This window comes from Hyla sarda, chromosome 11 (genome assembly GCF_029499605.1).
Source record: "Hyla sarda isolate aHylSar1 chromosome 11, aHylSar1.hap1, whole genome shotgun sequence".
Taxonomy (NCBI): domain Eukaryota; kingdom Metazoa; phylum Chordata; class Amphibia; order Anura; family Hylidae; genus Hyla; species Hyla sarda.
The window spans coordinates 53,459,897-53,482,736 of record NC_079199.1 but is presented as its reverse complement, the minus strand read 5'-3'; the positions used below and the strand labels follow the sequence as shown (position 1 = coordinate 53,482,736).

The following is a 22,840-nucleotide window of genomic DNA, read 5'->3' as shown; positions in this document are numbered from 1 at the left end:
GTGGTGATCAACTTTGATCACCGCGTCTAAAGAGTTAATAGCGCGCGGCACAACGATCGGTGCCGCACGCTATTAGCCCAGGGTCCCAGCTATCATTGGCCGACCCAGTATGACGCGGGGTCACGGCGGGACCCTGCGTTATATACCGGGACCAGGCGCAGGGCGTACAGGTACGCCCTGCGTCCTTAAGAGGTTAAGGGCTTCTCTGAGTTTATCAAACTTTGCCTTCCTAAAGTTCATTGTTTTTGTGGCCCCTCGAGAGATTCCCTTATTGAAGAGCAAGTTATAATGTATTATATTATGATCACTATTTCCTAGGTGTCCTTCTACTTGCACATAAATTACTCTGTCAGGTCTGTTGGTTAATATTAAGTCTAGTAGGGCGCCCCCTCTGGTCGGGCCCTGCACCATTTGGGACAGATAATTGTCTTTAGCTATAGTCAGAAACCTGTTTCCTTTATGAGATTATTCAAAGCAAACAAAGTAGAGGATGTAATCAGCACCTGGGTGTGGTGTAGTGCACCTGAGTCTCCACAGTTTCTCAGTACAACATAGTCCAATACAAACTGCACTCCAAACCACAAATTAAGTGTTCCAATTCAATCACTTTACTTCAGCCGCATATTTTTTCATACAAAAATTGATGGACATACGGACATAGTGTGATAGAACAGTGGATAACAACTCACCCGGAGGTGAGGAAACCAGACGACGTTTCAGGATCTCTCCCTTTCTCAAGCCTCCTTTATGAGATTCACAGGTCTCAGTCTCCCAGTTTATATCAGGATAGTTAAAGTCCCCATTATTATCACATCATTCTGATTTGCTGCCTTGTTTATTTGCCTCAGTAATTGATCTTCTGCCTCTTCCATTATGTTTGGTGGCTTATAGCAAACCCCTATCAGAATTTTTTTTATTTTCATCTCCATATATTTCTACCCATAATGACTCCACATTATTGTTTCCTTCCCATATATCCTCCCCCAGTGCGGCCTTCAGACTCGATTTCACATAAAACAAACTCCTCCCCCTTTCCGTTTCGTCCGATCCTTCCTGAATAGACTCTAACCCTGTATGTTGACCACCCAGTCACAGCTATCATCCACTCAAGTCTCTGTTATACCCACTATGTCATAATCCTCCTCAGACATCAACCACTCCAGTTCATCTGTTTTATTGGACAGACTTCTGGCATTAGTCAACATGCAATTCATTGGTATATGTTTTTTCTTCGTATGGAGCCTATTAACTATTATAACCCCTCCCTCCGCTCCACCCCCAGGTATATTAATAAGTCCCCCCTCTCAATATACACTATCTTCCCCCTCTACATTGTAGGTTCCCTCCCCCTCAGTCCCTAGTTTAAACACTCCTCCACCCTTCTAGCCATCTTCTTCCCAAGCACAGCTGCACCCTCCCTATTGAGGTGCAGCCCGTCCCTAGGATAGAGACGGTATCTGACAGCGGAGTCAGCCCAGTTCTCCATGAACCCAAACCCCTCGTCCCTACACCAGCTTCTGAGCCACTTGTTTACCTCCATAATCTCCCGCTGCCTCTCTGGTGTGGCTCGTGGTACAGGTAATATTTCAGAAAATATTACCTTGGAGGTCCTTGCCTTAAGCTTGCGGCCTAAGTCACCATGGCTGCTGGGTCCTCTACAGCCCCACCCAGCAACCTGTCAACCCGATCCGCAATGTGCTGAACTTGAGCGCCAGGAAGACAACACACTGTTCGGCGATCCCAGTCTTTGTGACAGATCGCCCTGTCTGTCCCCCTAATAATTGAGTCCCCCACTACCAGTACCTGTCTGGCCTGCCCTGCACTCCTCCCTCCCTCCTTACTGGAGCAGACACCCCCCTGGCGGTCAGAGGCAGAGTCCTGTTGCAGTACTGCTAGCTCTGAAATGGCATCCCCCTCATCTGCCAAACAGGCAAACTTGTTGAGGTATTCCAGATCAGGACTAGCCTCCCTGACACTTTTTCCTCTACCCCATTTTCTAACTGTAACACAGCTAACTGCCTGATTGTCCTGCACCTACGTCCCACTATCCTCCCCCACCTCTACACCAGAGAGTAGTTGCTCAGTGAGCAGGAGACTCCTCTCCAAGTTGTCAATGCGTCTCAGTGTTGCCAGTTGCTCCTCTGGATCCAGGATCTGGGCTTCCAAATTAACAACTCGCAAACATCTCTCACAACAATATGCACCCTCAAACTGCTGTTCAAGGATTGCATACATTGTGCAAGATGTACACCGGACTGCCTTTTCCAACATGGAGGCCATACTAAATTTGGGGATTGCAAAAATGTATCAAATATTTCAATTAAACTCCCTGAATTTAAAGTCCCTTAATTTTAAGTCCCTCTCACTTTTATACTTACACTCACTTGTATACTTCACACTCTTGTATACAGACACACAATCACTAGCTCAGACAATCGCTTAGTGTACTTTCTTTTATATTTAGACATCACCTTTCTCTTCCACTGCCTGGAAGTGAATGCAAAAGGCTAAACACATAAACAAAATTTACCTGAAATGACTGGGACTATTTTAATCCATTACTTAGAAATTCTCTCACATGTTACAAGCCCTTTCTCTTACTGAACAGTGCAGTGCAGCGTCCATTCTCTCCGTCAAGGGCAAATGTTGGCATACCACCAAAAAAGCATGGTTTGCTGTGTTTCTGAGACTAAATTAAGTTTGGAAAATGAACCGAATATATTCACTAGTTGACTTGGTCCATTAAAGTTATACTTCTGCATATATCTGCTTTTTCCAATCCTCAGAAATAGAGTCTGAACAAAAAAACCTTTGCCTGATCAATGTGTGAACAGTTCATGTAGCATCAATTCCTTTCACTCCTTCCAGGTCTACGGTGTAATAACAAGTTGAGGGAGGAATATGAGGCGCAAAAATTACTTCCATATTCCGTAGAATACAGCCTGTATGTGGTAGAGGAGCCATCAGCTGTGTCCGAGACACCATAAGCCTCATCAAAAGCTGGTTGGACCAGGAGATTCCCAGTGCCGGCTGAACCTTTTTATCCTGTAACCTGAATTATACAAAAAAGTTAATATTGTTACATTTTAACAAGGGGGTTCAAGGGAAAACCTATCCCCACCAATAAAGGGCAAAGTGTTAGAGTTGAACTCCAGACCCAACCCACAGACAAAATCAGCTTTATGTCTTATAACATGGGGTTTAGGGTGTTGTTTCCTAATGATAAAACTGCCCATTTTAAGTATTACTTTATTACTGCAATTGTCTATGGATTGTCTAAGGTGTTTAGTCTACAAACACATTATCACATATGCAGACTTGTGAAAGGGTTAAATACATCCTGCCTTTTGCTCAATTTATGTGAGTGGATAGAGTTTTCACTTGACAACCATGAATGAATTGTTTGATCCAGTGACAGCTCTGTTACTTCTAATGAAGACATATATAGAAGAAAGCTTACCCCATGAGATTCAGGGCAGTGTCTGCGTCCTTCATGGTGTCTGTCACCTAGTGAACAGGAGAAGAGTAATACATGATATGGTATTAGGCTACTCTCCCAAGTCCACAATGACTGAAACACTAAGACCTCCAGACATCAGTCCTCCATCAATGAAAGATTATTGGCTTAAGACATGTATTATGGGATATATGGTCAGGAGAATCAGAGGGGTCTGGTTGGCACATCCACAATATGGACTGTTATACACAAGAGCCTGTCTAAATGAGGCCTATGGGCTTCAAAAGGGTTGATCAATCACGTGGCCCCTTAAATTCATAATTATCGGCCACACATCTTGTTACCACAGGGCAATGTACGACCAAAAACAAATTCATTGGCTGTACAAAAAAAATAAAAAATCAGTCAAGAAATGAGCGTTTGTTTGTTCATCGGCTGTTTGCTGCCCTATTCCATGGGGTTAATTATTCTTAGAATGAATATTCACCTGATAAACAACCCGTGTAAAAGGGTCCACAGTCGGAAAAGTGCATGTGAATGGAACCCCACCTACATACAGTGGCCACAGTATACAGGGCAGTTTTATCAGCAAAATCAAGCATCCATTGGCCACTGCATGCCAGTAGAGTTTTATCTGCATGACTTTCTTCACTGTGAGACCCTACCCTTATAGACATTACATAGGAAAACCCTTATCACAGGGCAATACCTGCGGAGTATATGCATTTATCATATAACATTGTTGCTGAAATATCAGGAGAAAACATTACCTCTATACCACTCTACTGAGCTAAACACCCTGGGAGAGATTTATAAAAACCTGTCCAGTGGAAAAGTTGCCCATAGCAACCAATCAGCTCGCTTCTTTCATTTTTAACAAGGCCTCTGCAAAATGAAAGAAGCGATCTGATTGGTTCATATGGGCAACTTTTTCTTTGCAAAGGTTTTGATAAATCTCCTCCCCCCACCTGCTTATTCACAGCAATATATTACCAAAAACAAAACTACATAATGCCACACAGTGACCCCTATCATTACAACTACTGACCCTTAACTTAATACAGCACAGTTACTTTCACTTTCCCTTTTGCTCTTCATCTGGCTCATCCGCCATGACGATGTTTTGCAGCAATGACTCTTTACTGCAGGCAGAACCTGCTAAACAAACATCTTAGGCTTCTCACCTTTTCTGCACCCATTCACCTTATCTCCCAATTATAATGCCCCCCCCCCCCGATAGTAATAATGCCTCACTGGGTGCCGCACAGTCAGTTAGGTAGATATGTGAGAAAAGTAGGCAGTTCCCCCTATTTGGTAGATAGGTTGCTCCAGTTGTTTGTCCCCAGTCTGTATTATCCCCCAGTAAGTAATTTGAGCCCTGTAGGTGATTTGTCTCCTGTTAGTAGGTAGTTCGCTCGTTCAGGTGGGACCTCTGAAGGTAGTTTGCCCCACCCCCCCAGTAAATAGGAGCTTCCAACACTAGAGGCTTGAACTGTCTCTTCCTTCGGGTCACCCATGATGACTTCAGTCATTGTGTGCAGGCGTGTCCTGAAGTTAGAGATGCTCCCGTCCTCTAGTGATTCTGAATATCACTAGAGGTTGGGAGTGTCCTCTGAGCACTGCTTTTAACTGTAAGCCTGTCATTGAGACATGCTTACAATTAAATGCTGCGCCAAGCCAGAAAATATTAGAGATTAGACTTGTTGGACCTTCATCATCTGGGTGCACCATTGAATACCTGATTGATGCAGAATACAGGTGCTGTGAAAATGGTGCTGAGATGGTGCAGTTTGGCTCCAAGTGACTGTAGATGTTTTGCTTTTAGGGCAGCATCCTTGGCAGTAAATTCACAGCGAAACAAAGCTGCAATAGAATCAATGACAATTAGGCGAACCGGACTCCGACGAAAGAGGATGGGAAGCTTTTTAGTGATGCAGTCGGTGAGCGTGTCCTGCAACAAGGAATAAGCAAAAATTAAGAAAGGCCGCGGGAGACTTATCAAGACAAGGTAGAGCACTATACAGCAACCAATCAGATTGCAGTGATCATTTAAAAAAAAAAAATGCCTTGGAAAAGTTAGAGCTGAAAGCTGACTGGTTGTCATAGGCAACTGCTCCACTTTTCATTTGCACCAGATTTAATCATCTTTCTCTGTCTTCAAAGTTATTTAAATGAGGAGTTAAAAGGTCATCTGCCTTTGAGCCCAACAGATCAAAAGGGAATACCACGAGCCTGCAAGTAATGGAGCTTTAGAAACGAGACCACAAGCACATTCTGGGTTAATTAAAGGAATACTACATGCAAAATTAATACACCAGAGCCAGATTTAGGCACAAGGGGAAGATTTATCATTGTGTGCTGTGTGCAGTCATTCCTCCTGTCTTTTTTTTGCTGTGTTTTTGCCCTAATTTATCAAGGGCACACAGGCCAACATTTATCATTTTCTTTACACTGTTTTTTGTGTCTAGAAAAGGCGCAAGCAGAGTTTATTTGCACCTTTTTCGCGGCTTTTGATTTACACATTTCTGCACATTACTCGCACACAAAAAAGGTGTAGAAAAATGCTTCACTTACTGGCAGAACCTATAGGGTTAAAAGGTTCTGACAGGTTCTTTGTTGTTTTTTGTTGCTAGGTTACGCCCGGCTGTCTGGACTGGTCAGCTGACCTTGATTGGAGCACCTGTTCTGGCTCCATATAAGCTGGCAGTCTACTCCAAATCCCTGCCTGCTACAGAGTTCAGTTTATCTCCTAGCTAGCTTCATACTGTTTGTTATATCTGGCATTTTGACCCTTTGGCTGCGCTCTCTGACTCTTCTTCTGGTATTATCGTTTTTGTACTTTGACAACTCCTGGTTTTGACGCGAATAGTGGACTTTGACTTATTGTGTGTTTGTTAGTTTTGCTTCTGTTAGTCTGTCTGCTCCCTACTGTACATTGACCTATGTTTGTATTATTGTATTTTATTATTTTGGCAGTTGACTCCCCTCACTTGTCTAGGGAGGGACTGTCACCGTGGTTATGGACCAGTCACCTAGGCCGTGTACATAAGAAGGCAGGGATAGGGGAGTAGGCGAAAATAGTGTGCACTCCTTCCCTGCCCAGACGTGACACTTACACCTACCATGATAAATGCCCCCCACAGACTGATAAATTTTGCGCAAATGAAAAATCACCTCAGAAATTGCTGCACAATGTCACTTTTCTAAAGAGAAAGTCCCTTTTTCAATGTTTGCACAAAAACTGTGCCAAATTACTGCCAATTGTTTTTTTTAAATGTCAGGAAGACAATGATAAACCTCCCACAAGATCATTCCTATGAATCTGTGTCATGGACTACCCCCCCAAGGTGGCTTAGTCCCACTACTCAGATCCACTTATATAAAGATGTTGGAGTAATAAGAATTAATGTACTACAAGTAGCTTCTCATCAATGCTGGACAATATAGGTTGACAGCCTCTAGCTGCAACAATAATGTGTCCATTTACCATAAGCAAGCAGAGATCTTCAAAATAGGAAGAAACAGAGTAGATAACGTTGTAAAACGTATTATAAAAGGATACATTTATTTATGCAAAACCAGGATGAATAGATCGGTGGAAAGAAAGGTCCAAAATATGACATTTTCAAAGTGCAAAAAGAGTCTTCAGAACTTACTATATCAGCCATATGCTCAATATAAATGCTGTCTCCAAAGTGGATGCTGCGTATAACATCAGCCGGGACATCTGTTCTCAATTTATGCTGGAACTTTATCAACTGCTGCAGTCTCTTGCTGGGAAAGCTGTCCTCTGTGCAGATGTACACAGCCCCTATACAATACATACATGTTATACAGTCCATAGTGCAGTGCTTCTCAACCAGGATGCCTCCAGCTGTTGCAAAACTACAACTCCCAGCATGCCCGGACAGCCGTTGGCTGTCCGGGCATGCTGGGAGTTGTAGTTTTGCATCAGCTAGAGGCACCCTAGTTGGGAAACACTGGCATAGTGAATTACCCCTGTGGAGGTTTATTGATATCTGTCATATAGGTACCTGCTCCAAGACCTCCATATTCTGCAGAATACTGGACAGACAGACACAGCTGTAAAGCTATCTGGGTTTTCCCCGCAGAGCTTTCCCCTGCAAGTTCAGTAATGCCGATTATAGGGATCCCCCCTCGCAGGAAATTATTCAAGAGGCTGCAACCGAGGCTCAACTTTTGGTGCTGGGAAGGGAAAGAGGCCTTGTCCATATATAACTGCAATGCTTAAAAAAAAACAAGACATGAATGTGTAATCATTACATAAACTGCTAAACGCATATCATGTAAGGTAAGTGTCAATCCAAAGCAATATCCCTTCTCGTTATATCTTTAGATGTATTAGATGTTTAGATGTATTAGAGTCCCAAATAATCAACCTGCAGCAATGCACTCCAAGAATAGGCCAAGAACATCTGCAGTGTAAGGCTGCTTTCACACTATAAAAATTCATCCGTTACAAACGTCCATTAGAAAAGCCCTGGTAAACGGCCGTTAAACAATCCCATTAAAGTCTATGGGATTTTTTGATTATCCTTTATGATCCGTTATAGTCCGTCATGAATAACGGCCGTTAGTTGTGACGGAAGAAATAACGGCACATGCACTAATTTTTCTTCCGTCATAAGAAACGGGTAAATTAACGGCCGTTATTTTTAACACTGAAGTCTATGGCCTTTATGTCATCTGTTTGCACAGTTTATTATATCCGTTATTACTTCTGAGCATGCTCAGAAGAGGTGACATCAGCAGACTCCTGCAGTGCTGAGGGACTGCTACTACTCCCATCATGGAACAGACTTGTTTCCATGATGGGAGTAGTAATTCCCCAGGGCAGCGGGAGTCTGCAGACTGCTGGGGAGGCTACATTAGTGTTTGTACTACAACCCCCATCATGAAACAGAGTCTGTTCCACGATGGGGGTTGTAGTACAGGGGCTGAGGGATTGATCGCACCGGGTTTCACTTCTGAGACCCCATGCGATCAAAAGTTATTAAGCAGGGGAGCGGGCGTCATGGTCTGCAACGCTGCGATGTATCAGTGTGTTTTAACTTTCACTTTTGAATCAGCGAGAGATTGAAAAATGAACTTTGAGAGTAGCAGGGGCCAAAGAGCACTGTGGGGGGCAAGGTATATATTTAATGCACAGGCGGGGGTCCTATCTAATGCGCTGCTGGGGGGCTAGATATATAGGCTATATATCTGCCCCCTCTGCAGCGCTATATATCTTGCCCCCCACAGAGCTTTTAATATAGATATGGCCCCTGCTAATCCCAAAGTTCATTTTTCAATCTCTCGTTGAGAGCCCTGATTGGCTCCTCAGTACCGGCCATTCAGGGCTTCCCACGGGGGATTCAAAAATGAGAGTTAAAACACACTGATACATCGCAGGGTTGCGGAGCATGCCGCCCGTTCCCCTGCTTAATAACTTTTGATCGCATTGGGTCTCAGAAGTGAAACCCGGTACTATCAATCCCTCAGCCCCTGTACTACAACCCCCATCATGGAACAGAGTCTGTTCCATGATGGGGGTTGTAGTACAAGCACTAATGTAGCCTCCCCAGCTGTCTGCAGACTCCCGCAGCCAGGGAATTTCTACTTCCATCATGGAAACAAGTCTGTTCCATGATGGGAGCAGTAGTAGTCCCGGCTGTGGGAGTCTGTAGGCAGAGGTGTACGGCCATACATGAGGGATAACGGGTCTTAACAGGTGACTATTTATTCAGCCGTTAGCGCACGTTATTTCATCCGTTATTAAACGTCCATTTTTACACAGAAAACGGACATTTAATAACGGATGACTACTCATAGTGTGAAAGCAGCCTAAAGGATGGAGTAAGCCAAACCTCTCAGTCTGGGTTTCACAATGCAGAACTACAATCACTGATCACTAAAATAAAGAGTAGGCAGGCATCATATATACTATATTTTACACCTTTGCCAGACTCCACTTTAAAGAAGCACTCCAGGACTTATTTTATTTTTTTTTTTGCCTATATAAGAAAGGATAGGCTATTATTAGAGAATAATGCAGAGGTTCTTGTGGCAGACATGGGTTTTCAGCCATATTTATTTCCCCACTGAAAGGATTTTTATAATGTCGCCTATATTTCCCATAAAGCCTTTTGGCTTTGCAAAAAACCTTAATCCTTCCAGTACTTATCAGCTGCTGTATACTACTGAGGAAGCAGAGTGGTTATTTTCTGTCTGACCATAGTGCTCTCTGCTGACACCTCTGTCTGTATCAGGAACTGTCCAGAGTAGAAGCAAATCTCCACAGCAAACCTCTCCTGCTCCGGACAGTTGCTGTCATGGACAGATGTGGCAGCAGAGAGCACTGTGGTCAGGCAGAAAAGGACAACTCAACTTCCTGTGGAGCATATAGCAGCTAATTAGTACTGGAAAGGTTAAGATTTTTTAATAAAAGTAATTTACAAATCTTGAGCAAAGTGTATAACCAATCCTCAAGGATTCTACCCCAAAAGATACATAATGATGTTTAAATAAAATAACATAGGATTGCTTTAGTTAACAGTTTTATTACAAATATAAAATTGCATATATAAAATGAATTGCACTATATAATACTCTGGCACAAATATAATGTAAAGGGTGAGAAAAACCACTGGGCCCTAGTGGTAAAAAAAAAACCTGAATAAAAAACCAAAAATAATGAAAAATTATGTCCAGCACTGTGGTGACCTTATGATTGATATGTTCCGGACTATGGAAAAATATTGTGAGTCCTTTACTAAGTGATGTTAGAGTCTTTGCAATAAATACTGTAGCAAGTATTGTAACATGAATATTGTTACTTGTGACTCGTTGTTAAAGCCTCTTTGTTGGGCTCAAAATGGGAACACTGCTGGTACTATGTTTCACCCGCTTGTTGCAAAGCGGGTAGCGCTGGATGGTATGGCGTCCCTCGTGGTAAATGAATGGAGTCCTGGGCGGGTGGTCAGGTGGATCTCTCCCAGCAGGTTCAGGCTCAGGTTGTAGCAGGCTCAGTAAAAGTCCGGAATTGACTCGAGCTGAATGTTTTGCTGGTCTCAGTCTTTTTTACAGGTACTGGTACCAGGTTCACACTTGTTATAATAGACATTTATGTTTGCTTTTAATCCCTACTGAAGAAAGGGTCGTGCATATCTAGCAATAGAACCCAGAAACACGTCTAGGACAAACATTTATGCACTTTCGCACTATCTATTATAACAAGTGTGAACCTGGTACCAGTACCTGTGAAAAAGACTGAGACCGGCAAAACATTCAGCTCGAGTCCGTTCCGGACTTTTACTGAGCCTGCTACAACCTGAGCCTGAACCTGCTGGGAGAGATCCACCTGACCACCCGCCTAGGACTCCATTCATTTACTATGAAAATGTGGTATCAATAAAAAGTACAGATCATGGCGCAGAAAATTAGCCCTCCTACCGTAGTCAAAATAAAGGGATTTTAAACGCACTAATTTGGTTAAAAAGTGAGATTTTTTTAAAGAGATATAATAATAAAAAAAAAGTATGTCATCATGGGTATAATTTTAATTATATTGACCCTCACAATAAAGAACAATTCATTTTAACCGTAAATTGTACAGTGTGAAGACGAAACCTTCAAAAATTAGCAAAATTCTTCTCAATTTCCCCACACAAATAGTATTATTTTTTATTTTTCCATACATTTTATGGTAAAATTAGTGATGTCATTACAAAGGACAACTGGTCACGCAATACTAGTCTGTGGATGGAAATATAAGAGAGTTATGATTTTTAGAAGGTGAGGTGGAAAAACAAAAATGCTAAAATAAAATTGGCTGCGTCCTTAAAGGAGTACTCAAGAATACAAAAATTGTCCCCCATACTGCCAGCAGTAAAAAAAAAAAATAGATACATACCTTCCTTCGCTCCCCTGGTGCCTCCGGTAACCCGCTCCGGTCTCTGCCGCAATCCTCTTCCTGGTTGCCGGAGGTCAGCGTGTCATACTGCACTCGATAGCCGACCCCCGGAAACCAGGAAGAAGATTGCAGCGGAGACCGGAGTGGGTTACCGGATGCACCAGGGGAGCGAAGGAAGGTATGTATCTATTTTTTTTTTTTTACTGCCGGCAGTATGGAGGACAATTTTTGTATTCTGGAGTTCTCCTTTAAGGCCAAAATGGGCCTGGTCCGTAATGGTCTCTTCACATGTACAGTATTCTGTGCAGATTTGATGTGCAGGATTTTCTGCTGCTGATTTCAATGTAAACTGAACACAGCTTGAAATCCTGCGCATCAAATCTGTGTAGAATACTGTATGTGTGAACAGACCCTAAGGGGTTAAAAAGTACCTGTCACCAAACTAAACTTTTAATATATTGTTAATTATAAGACACTTTGTTATTTACTTGCTGTTAAACGTCTCAACCTTTATGTTTTTAATGGGATTGAAAAAACGTCCACTAGGTGGCTCTGTTCTGTTCCCTGTGCAAGTCAAACAATTAGTTTGGTCTCCTCCCGGCCTGACAGGAGACCAAACTTAGGAAGTGCTTACGGGGTATGGCGAGGCACAGCTCTTGCAGGCTACAGTGATGTTGCGCCTGCTGGGGAATGCCCACTTTCTCCTGTCGGGAGCTCACACAATGTGAGCCAGAGGAAAGGTATGATACAGAGATTTTTAGAGCTCAGAATTTTTTTTTAGGGCAGGAGGGGTGTCAGGAGTAGTTAGGGAATATAATCTGAGTTAGTTTATAAAATATGGTTTGATGACAGGTACTGAGAATATGTATTAAATGGGAGAACACTTGGGACGACTGACGTGGAAAAGGACTTCAGAGTCTTAGTTAATAGTAAATTTAGCTGTAGTGACCAGTGTCAGGCAGCTGCTGCCAAGGCAAATAAAATCATGGGGTGCATCAATAGTACAGTACTAGACACCAGTGTACAAGAAAGATATAGTGGAGCTGGAGAGGGTTCAAAGACGGGCAACCAGAGTAATACGGGGAATGCGAGGACTACAGTACCCAGAAAGATTATCACAATTAGGGTTATTTAGTTTAGAAAAAAGAAGGCTTAGGGGAGACCTAATAACTATGTATAAATATATCAGGGGACCGTACAGAGATCTCTCCCATGATCTATTTATACCCAGGACTGTATCTATAACAAGGGGGCATCCTCTACGTTTAGAGGAAAGAAGGTTTCTACACCAGCACAGACGGGGGTTCTTTACTGTAAGAGCAGTGAGATTGTGGAATTCTCTGCCTGAGGAGGTGGTCATGGTGAACTCTGTAAAAGAGTTCAAAAGGGGTCTGGATGCATTTTTGGAGAATAACAACATTACAGGTTATGGATTCTAGATTTATAGGGACAGAACTTTGATCGTGGGATTTATTCTGACTGCCATATTTGGAGTCAGGAAACAATTTTTACCTTTAGTACAGTAACTCTGCCTATACTTATGGGGAAAGGTGGCAGGGGGGAATAACTCTGCCTATACCTATGGAGAAAGGGGAGGGGAGGTGAAGGGGGGTGAACTCTGGCTATACCTATTGGGAAAGGTGGGGGTGGGCAACTCTGCCTATACCTATGGGGAAAGGGGGGGATAACTCTGCCTATACCTATGGGGAAGAGGGGGTATCTCTGCCTATACCTATGGGGAAGAAGGGGGTGGGTAACTCTGCCCATACTTATGGGGGAGGGGGGGGTAACTCTGCCTATACCTATGGGGAAAAGGGAGGGGGGGGGGGGTAACTCTGCCTATACCTATGGGGAAGAAGGGGGTGGGTAACTCTGCCTATATTTATGGGGAAAGGGAGGGGGGGTAACTCTGCCTATATCTATGGGGAAGAAGGGGGTGGGTAACTCTGCCTATACTTATGGGGAAAGGGGGAGGGGGGGTAACTCTGCCTATACCTATGGGGAAAAGGGAGGGGGGGGGTAACTCTGCCTATACCTAAGGGGAAAGGGGGAGGGGGGTAACTCTGCCTATACCTATGGGGAAAAGGGAGGAAGGGGGGGGTAATTCTGCCTATACCTATGGGGAAAGGGGGGGGGTAACTCTCCCTATACCTATGGGGAAAGGGGGGGGGGCTAACTCTACACCTAAAGGGAAGAGGGGGGTGGTGGTAACACTGCCTATACCAATGGGGAAGAGGGGGGAGGGGTAACTCTGCCTATACCTATGGGGAACAGGGGGTGGTAACTCTGCCTATACCTACGGGTAAAGGGGGGGGGTCACACACACTGCCGACTATACCTAAGGAGAAAGGAGGGTTAACTCTGTTCCTATACCTATTGAGAAGGGGGGGGGGGGTTAAGTCTGCTGCCTATACCTATGGGGAAGGGTGGGGGATAACTCTACTGCCTATACCTTTGGGGATGGGGGTTAACCCTGCTGCCTATACCTACAGGGAAGGGGGGGGGGTTAACTCTGTTATCTACCGCCATATGGTCTTGTATAAAATCACTTATATCGTATACATGGTTTTATTCAGTACAGTATGGCGGTATTATCCAGTTATTGTGTGGTGGTATATATTTACTCCTTGTATACCAGTATTATTGGTCATGGACCTTTACCTACGTTAAAGTGTTTCTTACATATAAAAATTTTAGTTTATTGTGTGTGTGGGATTTGTGTGGAATAAGGGCGTGGCAGAAGATTGACGAGCTGCAGAGACTACCAGGGGCCCTTGCATTTTTTTGGTCCGGGGGCCCCGAGTGTTGTCAGTCGGCCCCTGCTAGTATGAGGGTTTTTTGCCTTCCTCTGGTTCAACTCAGTAGGGACTCATTAGGGTTATAGGTTGAACTTGATGGACTTTGGTCTTTTTTCAACCTCATGAACTATGTTACTCTTTAACCCCTTAAGGACTCAGGGTTTTCCATTTTTGCACTTTCGTTTTTTTCCTCATTACCTTTTAAAAACCATAACCCTTTCAACTTTGCACCTAAAATTCCATATGATGGCTTATTTTTTGCCCCACCAATTCTACTTTGGAATGACATCAGTCATTTTACCAAAAATTCAACAGCGAAATGGCAAAAAAAAAAATTCATATTTTTATAGTTCGGACTTCCGCACGCGGCGATACCACATATGCTTATTTTTATTTACAGTTTTTTTTTTTTATGGGAAAAGGGGGGTGATTCTTACTTTTATTAGGGAAGGGGTTAAATTATCTTAACTTTTTTTCACACTTTTTTTTGCAATGTTATAGCCCCCTCTAGTGGCTATAACACTGCACACACTGATCTTCTACACAGATCACTGCCATACATTAACATGGCAATGATCACTGTTTTCGGCAGGCGATTGCTCAAGCCTGGATTTCAGGCTTGGAGCAATCAAACATCGATCGTACGCGTCGGAGGCAGGTAATGGACCCTCTGCTCGGGTTCTAGCTGATCGGGACGTCTAAAGGGTTAATAGCGCACGGCACAACAATCGGTGCCATACACTATTAGCCCAGGGTTCCGGCTTTCATTAGCCACCGGAACTGACCCGCTATGACAAGTTACAGACCGGGACCGGGCACAGGGCATACAGGTACGATCTGCGTCCTTAAGAGGTTGAGGTCAGTTCATTTTATGAGCAGTGTTGAAAAGAAGGTGATTTGACCTATAAGGCTATGTTCACTCCTTGGAATGTCTGCACGGAAAATCTCTGTGTGGAAATTTTGGAGACTGCAGGCACCGGCATAATATCCTGGTGTTAGGACTGCATAAGAATTGTCCATCTCATAGACAACTATGCATTCCATGCAGAATCCACAGAAAAAATGAACTGAAACATCTGGCACGTAAAATTCTGCCATGTGCACAGAGCAGCAGAATCACATTGAATACAACAGGACTCTGCTGCTCCGGAATCTCCGTGCAGAATTCCAATGCGGAATTCCAGAGCAGGAGAAAATCCCCATATCAAACATATGCTGCTCTGGACAGTTCCTAAAATGGACAGAGGTGTCAGCAGAGAGCACTGTGGTCGTGAAAGAAAAGAAATCCAAAAAGAAAATAATTTTATCTGTAGTATACTGCCGCTAATAAGTACTAGAAGTATTAAGAATTTTTTATACAAGTAATTTACAAATCTGTTTTTATCTTTCTGGCACCAGTTGATTTAAAAAAGAAAAAGTTTTCCACCGGAGTACCCCTTTAAAGCATTACTAACATCAAAATTAACTTTTCACATGTTATACAGACATGCTAAAAGATCAGACCCCTTCTGATCATCAGTTACAGCCAGGTGAAGCGTGCAGGATCTGACTGATGGCGGCCCAATCAGAATGATCAGCTCCATTATAATCTATGGAGCACTTTGCATAACCAATGATCGGAAGGCATCTCAGAACCGAGACTCCGACCTAGCCTAACATTTGACATATCTGCAACATGTCAAAAATTTATATTAAAGGGGTACTCCGCCCCTAGACATCTTATCCCCTTTCTAAAGTTTAGGGGATAAGATGTCTGATTGCGAGGGATACAGCCGCTGGGAACCCTTCTATCTCCAGCCAGGCACCCCAGCCTTCTAAACATTCATGTCCCGCCCCCTCCATTCATGTCTATGGGAGTGGGTGTGACGGCTGTAGTTGCATGACCACAGCTGTCACGCCCCCTCCCATAGACATGAATTGAGGGGGCGGGACATGACATTATGACCACAGCCAGCCAAAACCAGCATTCTGAACATACAGGTTCAGACCCTCAGAATGCTGGACTGGAGATCGCAGTGGGTTCCAGCAGCCCGACCCCCCGTACTCAGACATCTTATCCTCCTATCCTTTGGATAGAATATAAGATGTATAGGGGCGGAGTACCCCTTTAATTACAGTAATACTGTTGTTTTCTATGGGTGGGGTTGGTGATCACAGGACCCACTTACAGTATTGATGGGCAAAAGATAAAACCTGGAGTTCTTTATGAAAGCTCAGATATGTTTATAATATTGGAGAAAATGTACCTGTAATTACATTTTTATCCCTCTGCAATCTAACAGCCGCAGCTTTCTGTAAGTGCTGGACATCAGGAATGGAGAGATGAGCAACTCTCTGAAGATCCACCACAGAGTATGCTAAGATGTCTTCAACAGATTTTATATTTGCTATAAGAAAAGGCAGATTTGATTGTATTCATAAATGTAATGATGTGCGCTACACATAGACATCCACTGTTCCTTATGTCATATCATGCTGCACAGAGGCTAACCATCATATGGATATGCCTATGCAGTGATACATATCCACCATGCCATATCCACATCTTCAACCTGTGGCTTTCAAGTTTTGCAAAACTACAACTCCTAGCATGACCAGATAACTTCTGTGTGGGAATGCTGGATGTTGTAATTTTGCAAAAGCCGCTGAGCCACAGGTTGGAGATAACTGCATTAATTTAATACTTCAAGTGGGGCGGGTTATAATACATACACACCCTTACATACAGAAATCTTACCCTTTTTAAGAGATGCAGTGACTTGTGGATTCAAATCCAAGTGCTCCATGTCCACGTCTTCAAGAAACACAATGTAAGGAAACAAAATGTAAGTGTGACAATAACAAAATATACCATTTCATATCCGGCTGTAGTTACTTGAATCCACGTACCCCAGAGCCGGGGCCCTGTACGAGAGATCGAGGGAGTCTCAGTGGTCGGACCACCTGCGATCAGACACTTATTTCTTATCAACAGGAAGTTTATTACGGCTGGAAATCTTCTTTAAAGTGTACCCGTCAGATCCAACATTTTTTTTTTTTAAATATATCACTCAGTACCTAATCCTGACCATGTACATCTAATTTTTATGTGTCTAGCACCTTTATTTATTTATTTATTACACTTTTAGTTTACCTCACTAGTCTGAATTCCTCTCAAAGGGAGGGGGCGTGGCCTCACTGTGCAGATCTCCGCCCCTCCCTCAGTATACTGTCTGCTCACATCTCCATTAGCATTAGCAAATAGCTAAAAACGACAAAGAACAAAGCGCTCCATGGTGTATTAAAAGAGGAACTTATCAGGCAACTTATGCACTGAAAAAGGAGGCTCACCTGGAAATGTTGTATACCCACATACACAACAATGGTGAGTGCATGTAGTGTCCGCAGCCAGCCGGCTGAGCAGGAGGTATATGGAGGCAGACTTCTGACAAAGGTGCCGGCTTTCAAATGGCGCAGGTCACAGAAGAAGCATGGATAGGTAAAAGCAAGGGTAGTTTATTCTCCCAGCATGCAACGCGTTTCACTGCAACAGCAGCTTCATCAGGCTTGACAAGAATCACATGAATGGCGAATTTATCCAGAAGGTGAGAGGACATGTCAGAGTAAAAAGGGGAGGGGGAGGGGAGAGGAGAAGGAGGGGCAGGGAAAAACGGGATGGGAAAGGTAAGGGAATAGGACTTAGACGTTCTCCTCACCGACGGGCAAATTCTAACCTTACAAATATACATACACAATATAAAAGTTTTACATATAAAAATATATGACACAATTATAAACTAAAATAAAATAATAATAATGATGATAATAATAATTAAATGGGAAGATAGAGAAAGGTAGTAAATGTAACGAGCATTCTCTATGGTCTCATTCAGACCATGCGGTACCAAAGTGGACAGAGTAAAAATCCAATAAGATTCACGGTTAATTAAATATTGAAAACTATTAGGTTTTGAAGATGGAACAGATTCAAGTATGATTAACCGTAAAGATGTTGGCTCATTTTTGTGAACAAGGGTAAAATGACGTGAGACACTATGCAGTGTGAATTGGTTCTTAATGTTGGATCTATGTTTGGACATACGACAACGCACAGTTTGAATCGTGCGTCCAACATATTGTAAATTGCAACTGCAGGATAACAAATATATTGCACATTGGGTATTGCAATTTAAACATTGCTGAATTTTAAAAGATTTTTTAGTATAAAAAGAGGAAAATTTATCCACAAATGGATCCATCATGTTGCAACACAAGCAATGGATTTTATTGCACGGCGAGGAACCCCAGGTAGAGGTAATGGCGGAATTATTAGTGGATGGAGTATTTTTCAGTCTGTTGGGGGCTACTAGATTTTGAAGATTTTTGGATCTTCTGTAAGTAATGCCCGGTTGTGAAGGGACTATATCCTTGAGGATCGGATCATTCCGAATAATGTGCCAATTTAAAAATAAAATACTATGTATTACAGGGGTCCGCTCTATTATAATTGGTAATGAAATTATATTTGAATTTATTTTCTTTTTTATCTGTAGTGGTAGTCAGATTTATCTGTGTTTTATTCACATCAACGGATTTAAAGTGAGTTCTGGTGTGTATCTGTCCCATATTATTAATAATTTCTAAATCCAAAAAATTAATATTTGTGAAGGAAAAATTATAGTAAACTGTAGACCCCAAGTGTTTAAATTAAGATAATTAACAAAATCATGAGCTTGTTTTTCTGTGCCTGTCCAAAGAAAGAATAGTGGGACAGATACACACCAGAACTCACTTTAAATCCGTTGATGTGAATAGTTTTTTGGATTATACCAGTGCTCATTATCCCAGTTGGTTAAAGGAGTAGTCCAGTGGTGAACCCAGTGGTGAACAACTTATCCCCTATCATATGGATAGGGGATAAGTTGCAGATCGCGGGGGGTCCGACCGCTGGGGCCCCCCTGCGATCTCCTGTACGGAGCCCCGACAGCCCGCGGGAAGGGGGCGTGTCAACCTCCGCACGAAGCGGCGGCCGACACGCCCCCTCAATACAACTCTATGGCAGAGCCGAAGCGCTGCCTTCGGCAATCTCTGGCTCTGCCATAGAGATGTATTGAGGGGGCGTGTCAGCCGCTGCTTCGTGCGGGGGTCGACACCCGCTATCTGGCTGGAGAGCTTGGCCCCCGTACAGAGAGATCACAGGGGGCCCCAGCGGTCGGACCCCCCGCGATCTCAAACTTTTCCCCTATCCTTAGGATAGGGGATACGTTTTTCACCACTGGACTACCCCTTTAAAAGGAGTTCCCTATGGACAATACCTCAGAATCCGTAAGAATTGTACCACCAATCACGATTTTTCTTTACAGGCACAAACACTAAAACAACATTTTTTATCAAAGGGTTATCCAGTTTCATTATAAACACAGGCATACCATAAAGTAAAAAATAAAAACACAGATAAATCTGACTACCACTACAGATAAAAAAAGAAAATAAATTCAAATATAATTTCATTACCAATTATAATAGAGCGGCCCCCCGTAATACATAGTATTTTTTTTTTAAATTGGCACATTATTCGGAATGATCCGATCCTCAAGGATATAGTCCCTTCACAACCGGGCATTACTTACAGAAGATCCAAAAATCGTCAAAATCTAGTAGCCCCCAACAGACTGAAAAATACTTCATCCACTAATAATTCCGCCATTACCTCTACCTGGGGTTCCTCGCGTGTAATAAAATCCATTGCTTGTGTTGCAACATGATGGATCCATTTGTGGATAAATTTTCTTCTTTTTATACTAAAAAATCTTTTAAAATTCAGCAATGTTTAAATTGCAATACCCAATGTGCAATATATTTGTTATCCTGCAGTTGCAATTTACAATATGTTGGACGCACGTTTCAAACTGTGCGTTGTCGTATGTCCAAACATAGATCCAACATTAAGAACCAATTCACACTGCATAGTGTCTCACGTCATTTTACCCTTGTTCACAAAAATGAGCCAACATCTTTACGGTTAATCATACTTGACTCTGTTCCATCTTCAAAACCTAATAGTTTTCAATATTTAATTAACCGTGAATCTTATTGGATTTTTACTCTGTCCACTTTGGTACCGCATGGTCTGAATGAGACCATAGAGAATGCTCGTTACATTTACTACCTTTCTCTATCTTCCCATTTAATTATTATTATCATCATTATTATTATTTTATTTTAGTTTATAATTGTCATATATTTTTATATGTTTATATGTAAAACTTTTATATTGTGTATGTATATTTGTAAGGTTAGAATTTGCCCGTGGGTGAGGAGAACGTCTAAGTCCTATTCCCTTACTTTTCCCATCCCGTTTTTCCCTGCCCCTCCTTCTCCTCTCCCCTCCTCCCCTTTTTACTCTGACATGTCCTCTCACCTTCTGGATAAATTCGCCATTCATGTGATTCTTGTCATGCCTGATGAAGCTGCTGTTGCAGTGAAACGCGTTGCATGCTGGGAGAATAAACTACCCTTGCTTTTACCTATCCATGCTTCTTCTGTGACCTGCGCCATTTGAAAGCTGGCACCTTTGTCTGAAGTCTGCCTCCATACACCTCTAGCATTAGCAAAACTACAACTCCCAGCTTGTCCTCACTGACAGTAGCGGGACACAAGCTGACAGTGGGAGGATTTTTCCTCTAGCTGTGAGCCCTGCGCTCACAGCTGTCAATCAAGGAAGTGTGTCCATGACATAGGTGATGATGCATGGACACAGCAGGACTAGTATGTGTAGGAGCAGGCAGTGGGGGGCAGTTGTTTGACTGGATTTTTCAGTATTTAATACTGAAAATGTTCTAATAAAAGCAATTGCATAACCTATCGGTTTTGCATGCTTTACAACATATCAAAAGTTTTTGTATCTGACAGTGCCCATTAAAGTAGTACTGCAGCCGTAGACACTTATCCGCAGGATAGGGGATAAGTGTCTGATCGTGGGGACCCCCCCCCCCCCCCACACACACACACACAATCTCCCGTACGGGGACTGGCACTGCCGCGGCTCTGCATGGCTAATACTCGTGTCGTCGACCTCACCAAGACATGCCCCTCCATTCAGCTCTATAGGAGAATGCAGCATCTCCGCCTCTCCCATAGAGTACATGTAGGGGGGGGGGGGGGTGTCAGTCACGGCATTAGAGATGAGCGAACTTACAGTAAATTTGATTCGTCACGAACTTCTCGGCTCGGCAGTTGATGACTTATCCTGCGTAAATTAGTTCAGCCTTCAGGTGCTCCGGTGGGCTGGAAAAGGTGGATACATTCCTAGGAAAGAGTCTGCTAGGACTGTATCCACCTTTTCCAGCCCATCGGAGCTCCGGAAAGCTGAACTAATTTATGCAGGGAAAGTCATCAACTGCCGAGCTGAGAAGTTTGTGACGAATCGAATTTACTGTAAGTTCGCTCATCTCTACATGGCATCAATAAACAAGTTCAAGGGGGAGCTGAATGTTTTTCTGGAAAAACATAATATTCCAGGTTATTTATACTAGATTTATGGGAAGGGAACATTGATCCAGGGATTTATTCTGATCACAATATTGGAGTCAGGAAGGAATCTTTCCTCCCTCATGGGGCAATTGGCATCAGCCTCATGGGAGTGGGTGCCTTACTCTGTACCAACACTCTAGGACAGTGTTTCCCAGCCAGGGTGCCTCCAGCTGTGGCCAAACTACAACTCCCAGCATGCTCGGACAGCCTTTGGCCTTTGGCTGTCCGAGCATGCTGGGAGTTGTAGTTTGGCCACAGCTGGAGGCACCCTGGCTGGGAAACACTGCTCTAGGGAGCTTATATGTGATCCATACTTACCACACAGGAGACGCCGCTCGTATAAATGGCGGGCCTCTCTGACCAATCGCTGCACAGACAAACAAAGTTTCCCTCCAATCAAAGAACACACACTTAGCAAGTGGCCTGCCGCTCCCCACAAACGCTATCATTCCATTGGCTGCGAGATTTGTCAACAAATGTCACATGAGTACATTTCTCGCTTGCAATTGGTCCCAATAGGTTGTCAGCTCGGTGGCTGTGATTGGTTGTTTATGTTAACTATGTCAATGCCCGTACAACTTTAGCTCTTTATGAATTGGCAGGGTTTGGTCCTTCTTTTCAAGGATGGTAAAGAGTTAAAGGCTGGTAAGCGCGTTTCCTCCAATAAGAGATCACGCAGAGGTCTACGTTCTGTTCTGATTGGTCCCAAGAATGTGTCAGTCACGGGAGAGGTGGAACCTGATTGGCTGGGGGTAACTTCGGTGGCGTGAAGGGGTAAAGATGTCCACCGATCTAGATGGGAAGAAGCTGGTACGGTCCCCCAGCGGTCTCCGCATGCTTCCCGAGAACCGGGCGCTCGGAAGTCCTTTCTGCCTGGAGGAACCCCAGTGGGTACCGGATAAAGAGGTACATGCAGCCGCTCCCTGTGCAGAGGGCATGAGCCGGGATGGCAGAGGCCACAGGGGTTGTGTTGCCCTCTCCCTGCTCTCCAGTCTTGTAGTTCGGTGGAGGTTCTGTGTTTTTATTACCAGAAGTTAATTCAACTCTTATCATGCTGTTTTGTAGCACTACAAGTCCCAGCATGCTCTTCCACTGGTTGCGTGCTGTGCTGAGACTTTTAGTACTACAACTAGTTTCTATGTGCTACACACTTTACGACTC

The 22,840-nt window shown here is 43.4% G+C and overlaps 2 protein-coding genes across 8 annotated transcripts in view; one reads left to right on the top strand and one right to left on the bottom strand.

The window, feature by feature from the left end:
• Positions 1 to 22,840, bottom strand: part of XRCC3 (X-ray repair cross complementing 3) — a 46,627-nt gene that overhangs the window by 19,026 nt on the left and 4,761 nt on the right. For 2 of the 6 annotated variants that reach the window (XR_008849002.1, XR_008849001.1), the window contains exons 1-8: positions 21,998 to 22,120; positions 16,905 to 16,961; positions 16,414 to 16,554; positions 7,492 to 7,704; positions 7,114 to 7,268; positions 5,196 to 5,408; positions 3,461 to 3,507; positions 2,531 to 3,052 (exon numbers count right to left, since the gene is read on the bottom strand). Coding sequence is in view for 4 of the 6 variants with exons in the window: in XM_056546954.1 (XP_056402929.1) it covers positions 2,836 to 3,052; positions 3,461 to 3,507; positions 5,196 to 5,408; positions 7,114 to 7,268; positions 7,492 to 7,704; positions 16,414 to 16,554; positions 16,905 to 16,953 (1,035 nt within the window). In the remaining 2 variants the exon portion in view is untranslated. Of the gene's footprint in view, positions 1 to 1,320; positions 3,053 to 3,460; positions 3,508 to 5,195; positions 5,409 to 7,113; positions 7,269 to 7,491; positions 7,705 to 16,413; positions 16,556 to 16,904; positions 16,962 to 21,997; positions 22,268 to 22,840 lie in introns of those variants that run through there. The other 4 variants (XM_056546954.1, XM_056546956.1, XM_056546955.1 and 1 more) reach the window with 4 other exon arrangements.
• ZFYVE21 (zinc finger FYVE-type containing 21) overlaps positions 22,391 to 22,840 on the top strand; it is a 54,897-nt gene continuing 54,447 nt past the window's right edge. Inside the window, exon 1 of one of the 2 annotated variants that reach the window (XM_056546958.1) lies at positions 22,391 to 22,585. In XM_056546958.1, coding sequence (XP_056402933.1) covers positions 22,460 to 22,585 — 126 coding nt within the window. In that variant the 5' untranslated portion in view covers positions 22,391 to 22,459. The remainder of the gene's footprint in view (positions 22,586 to 22,840) is intronic. The other variant, XM_056546959.1, reaches the window with a different exon arrangement.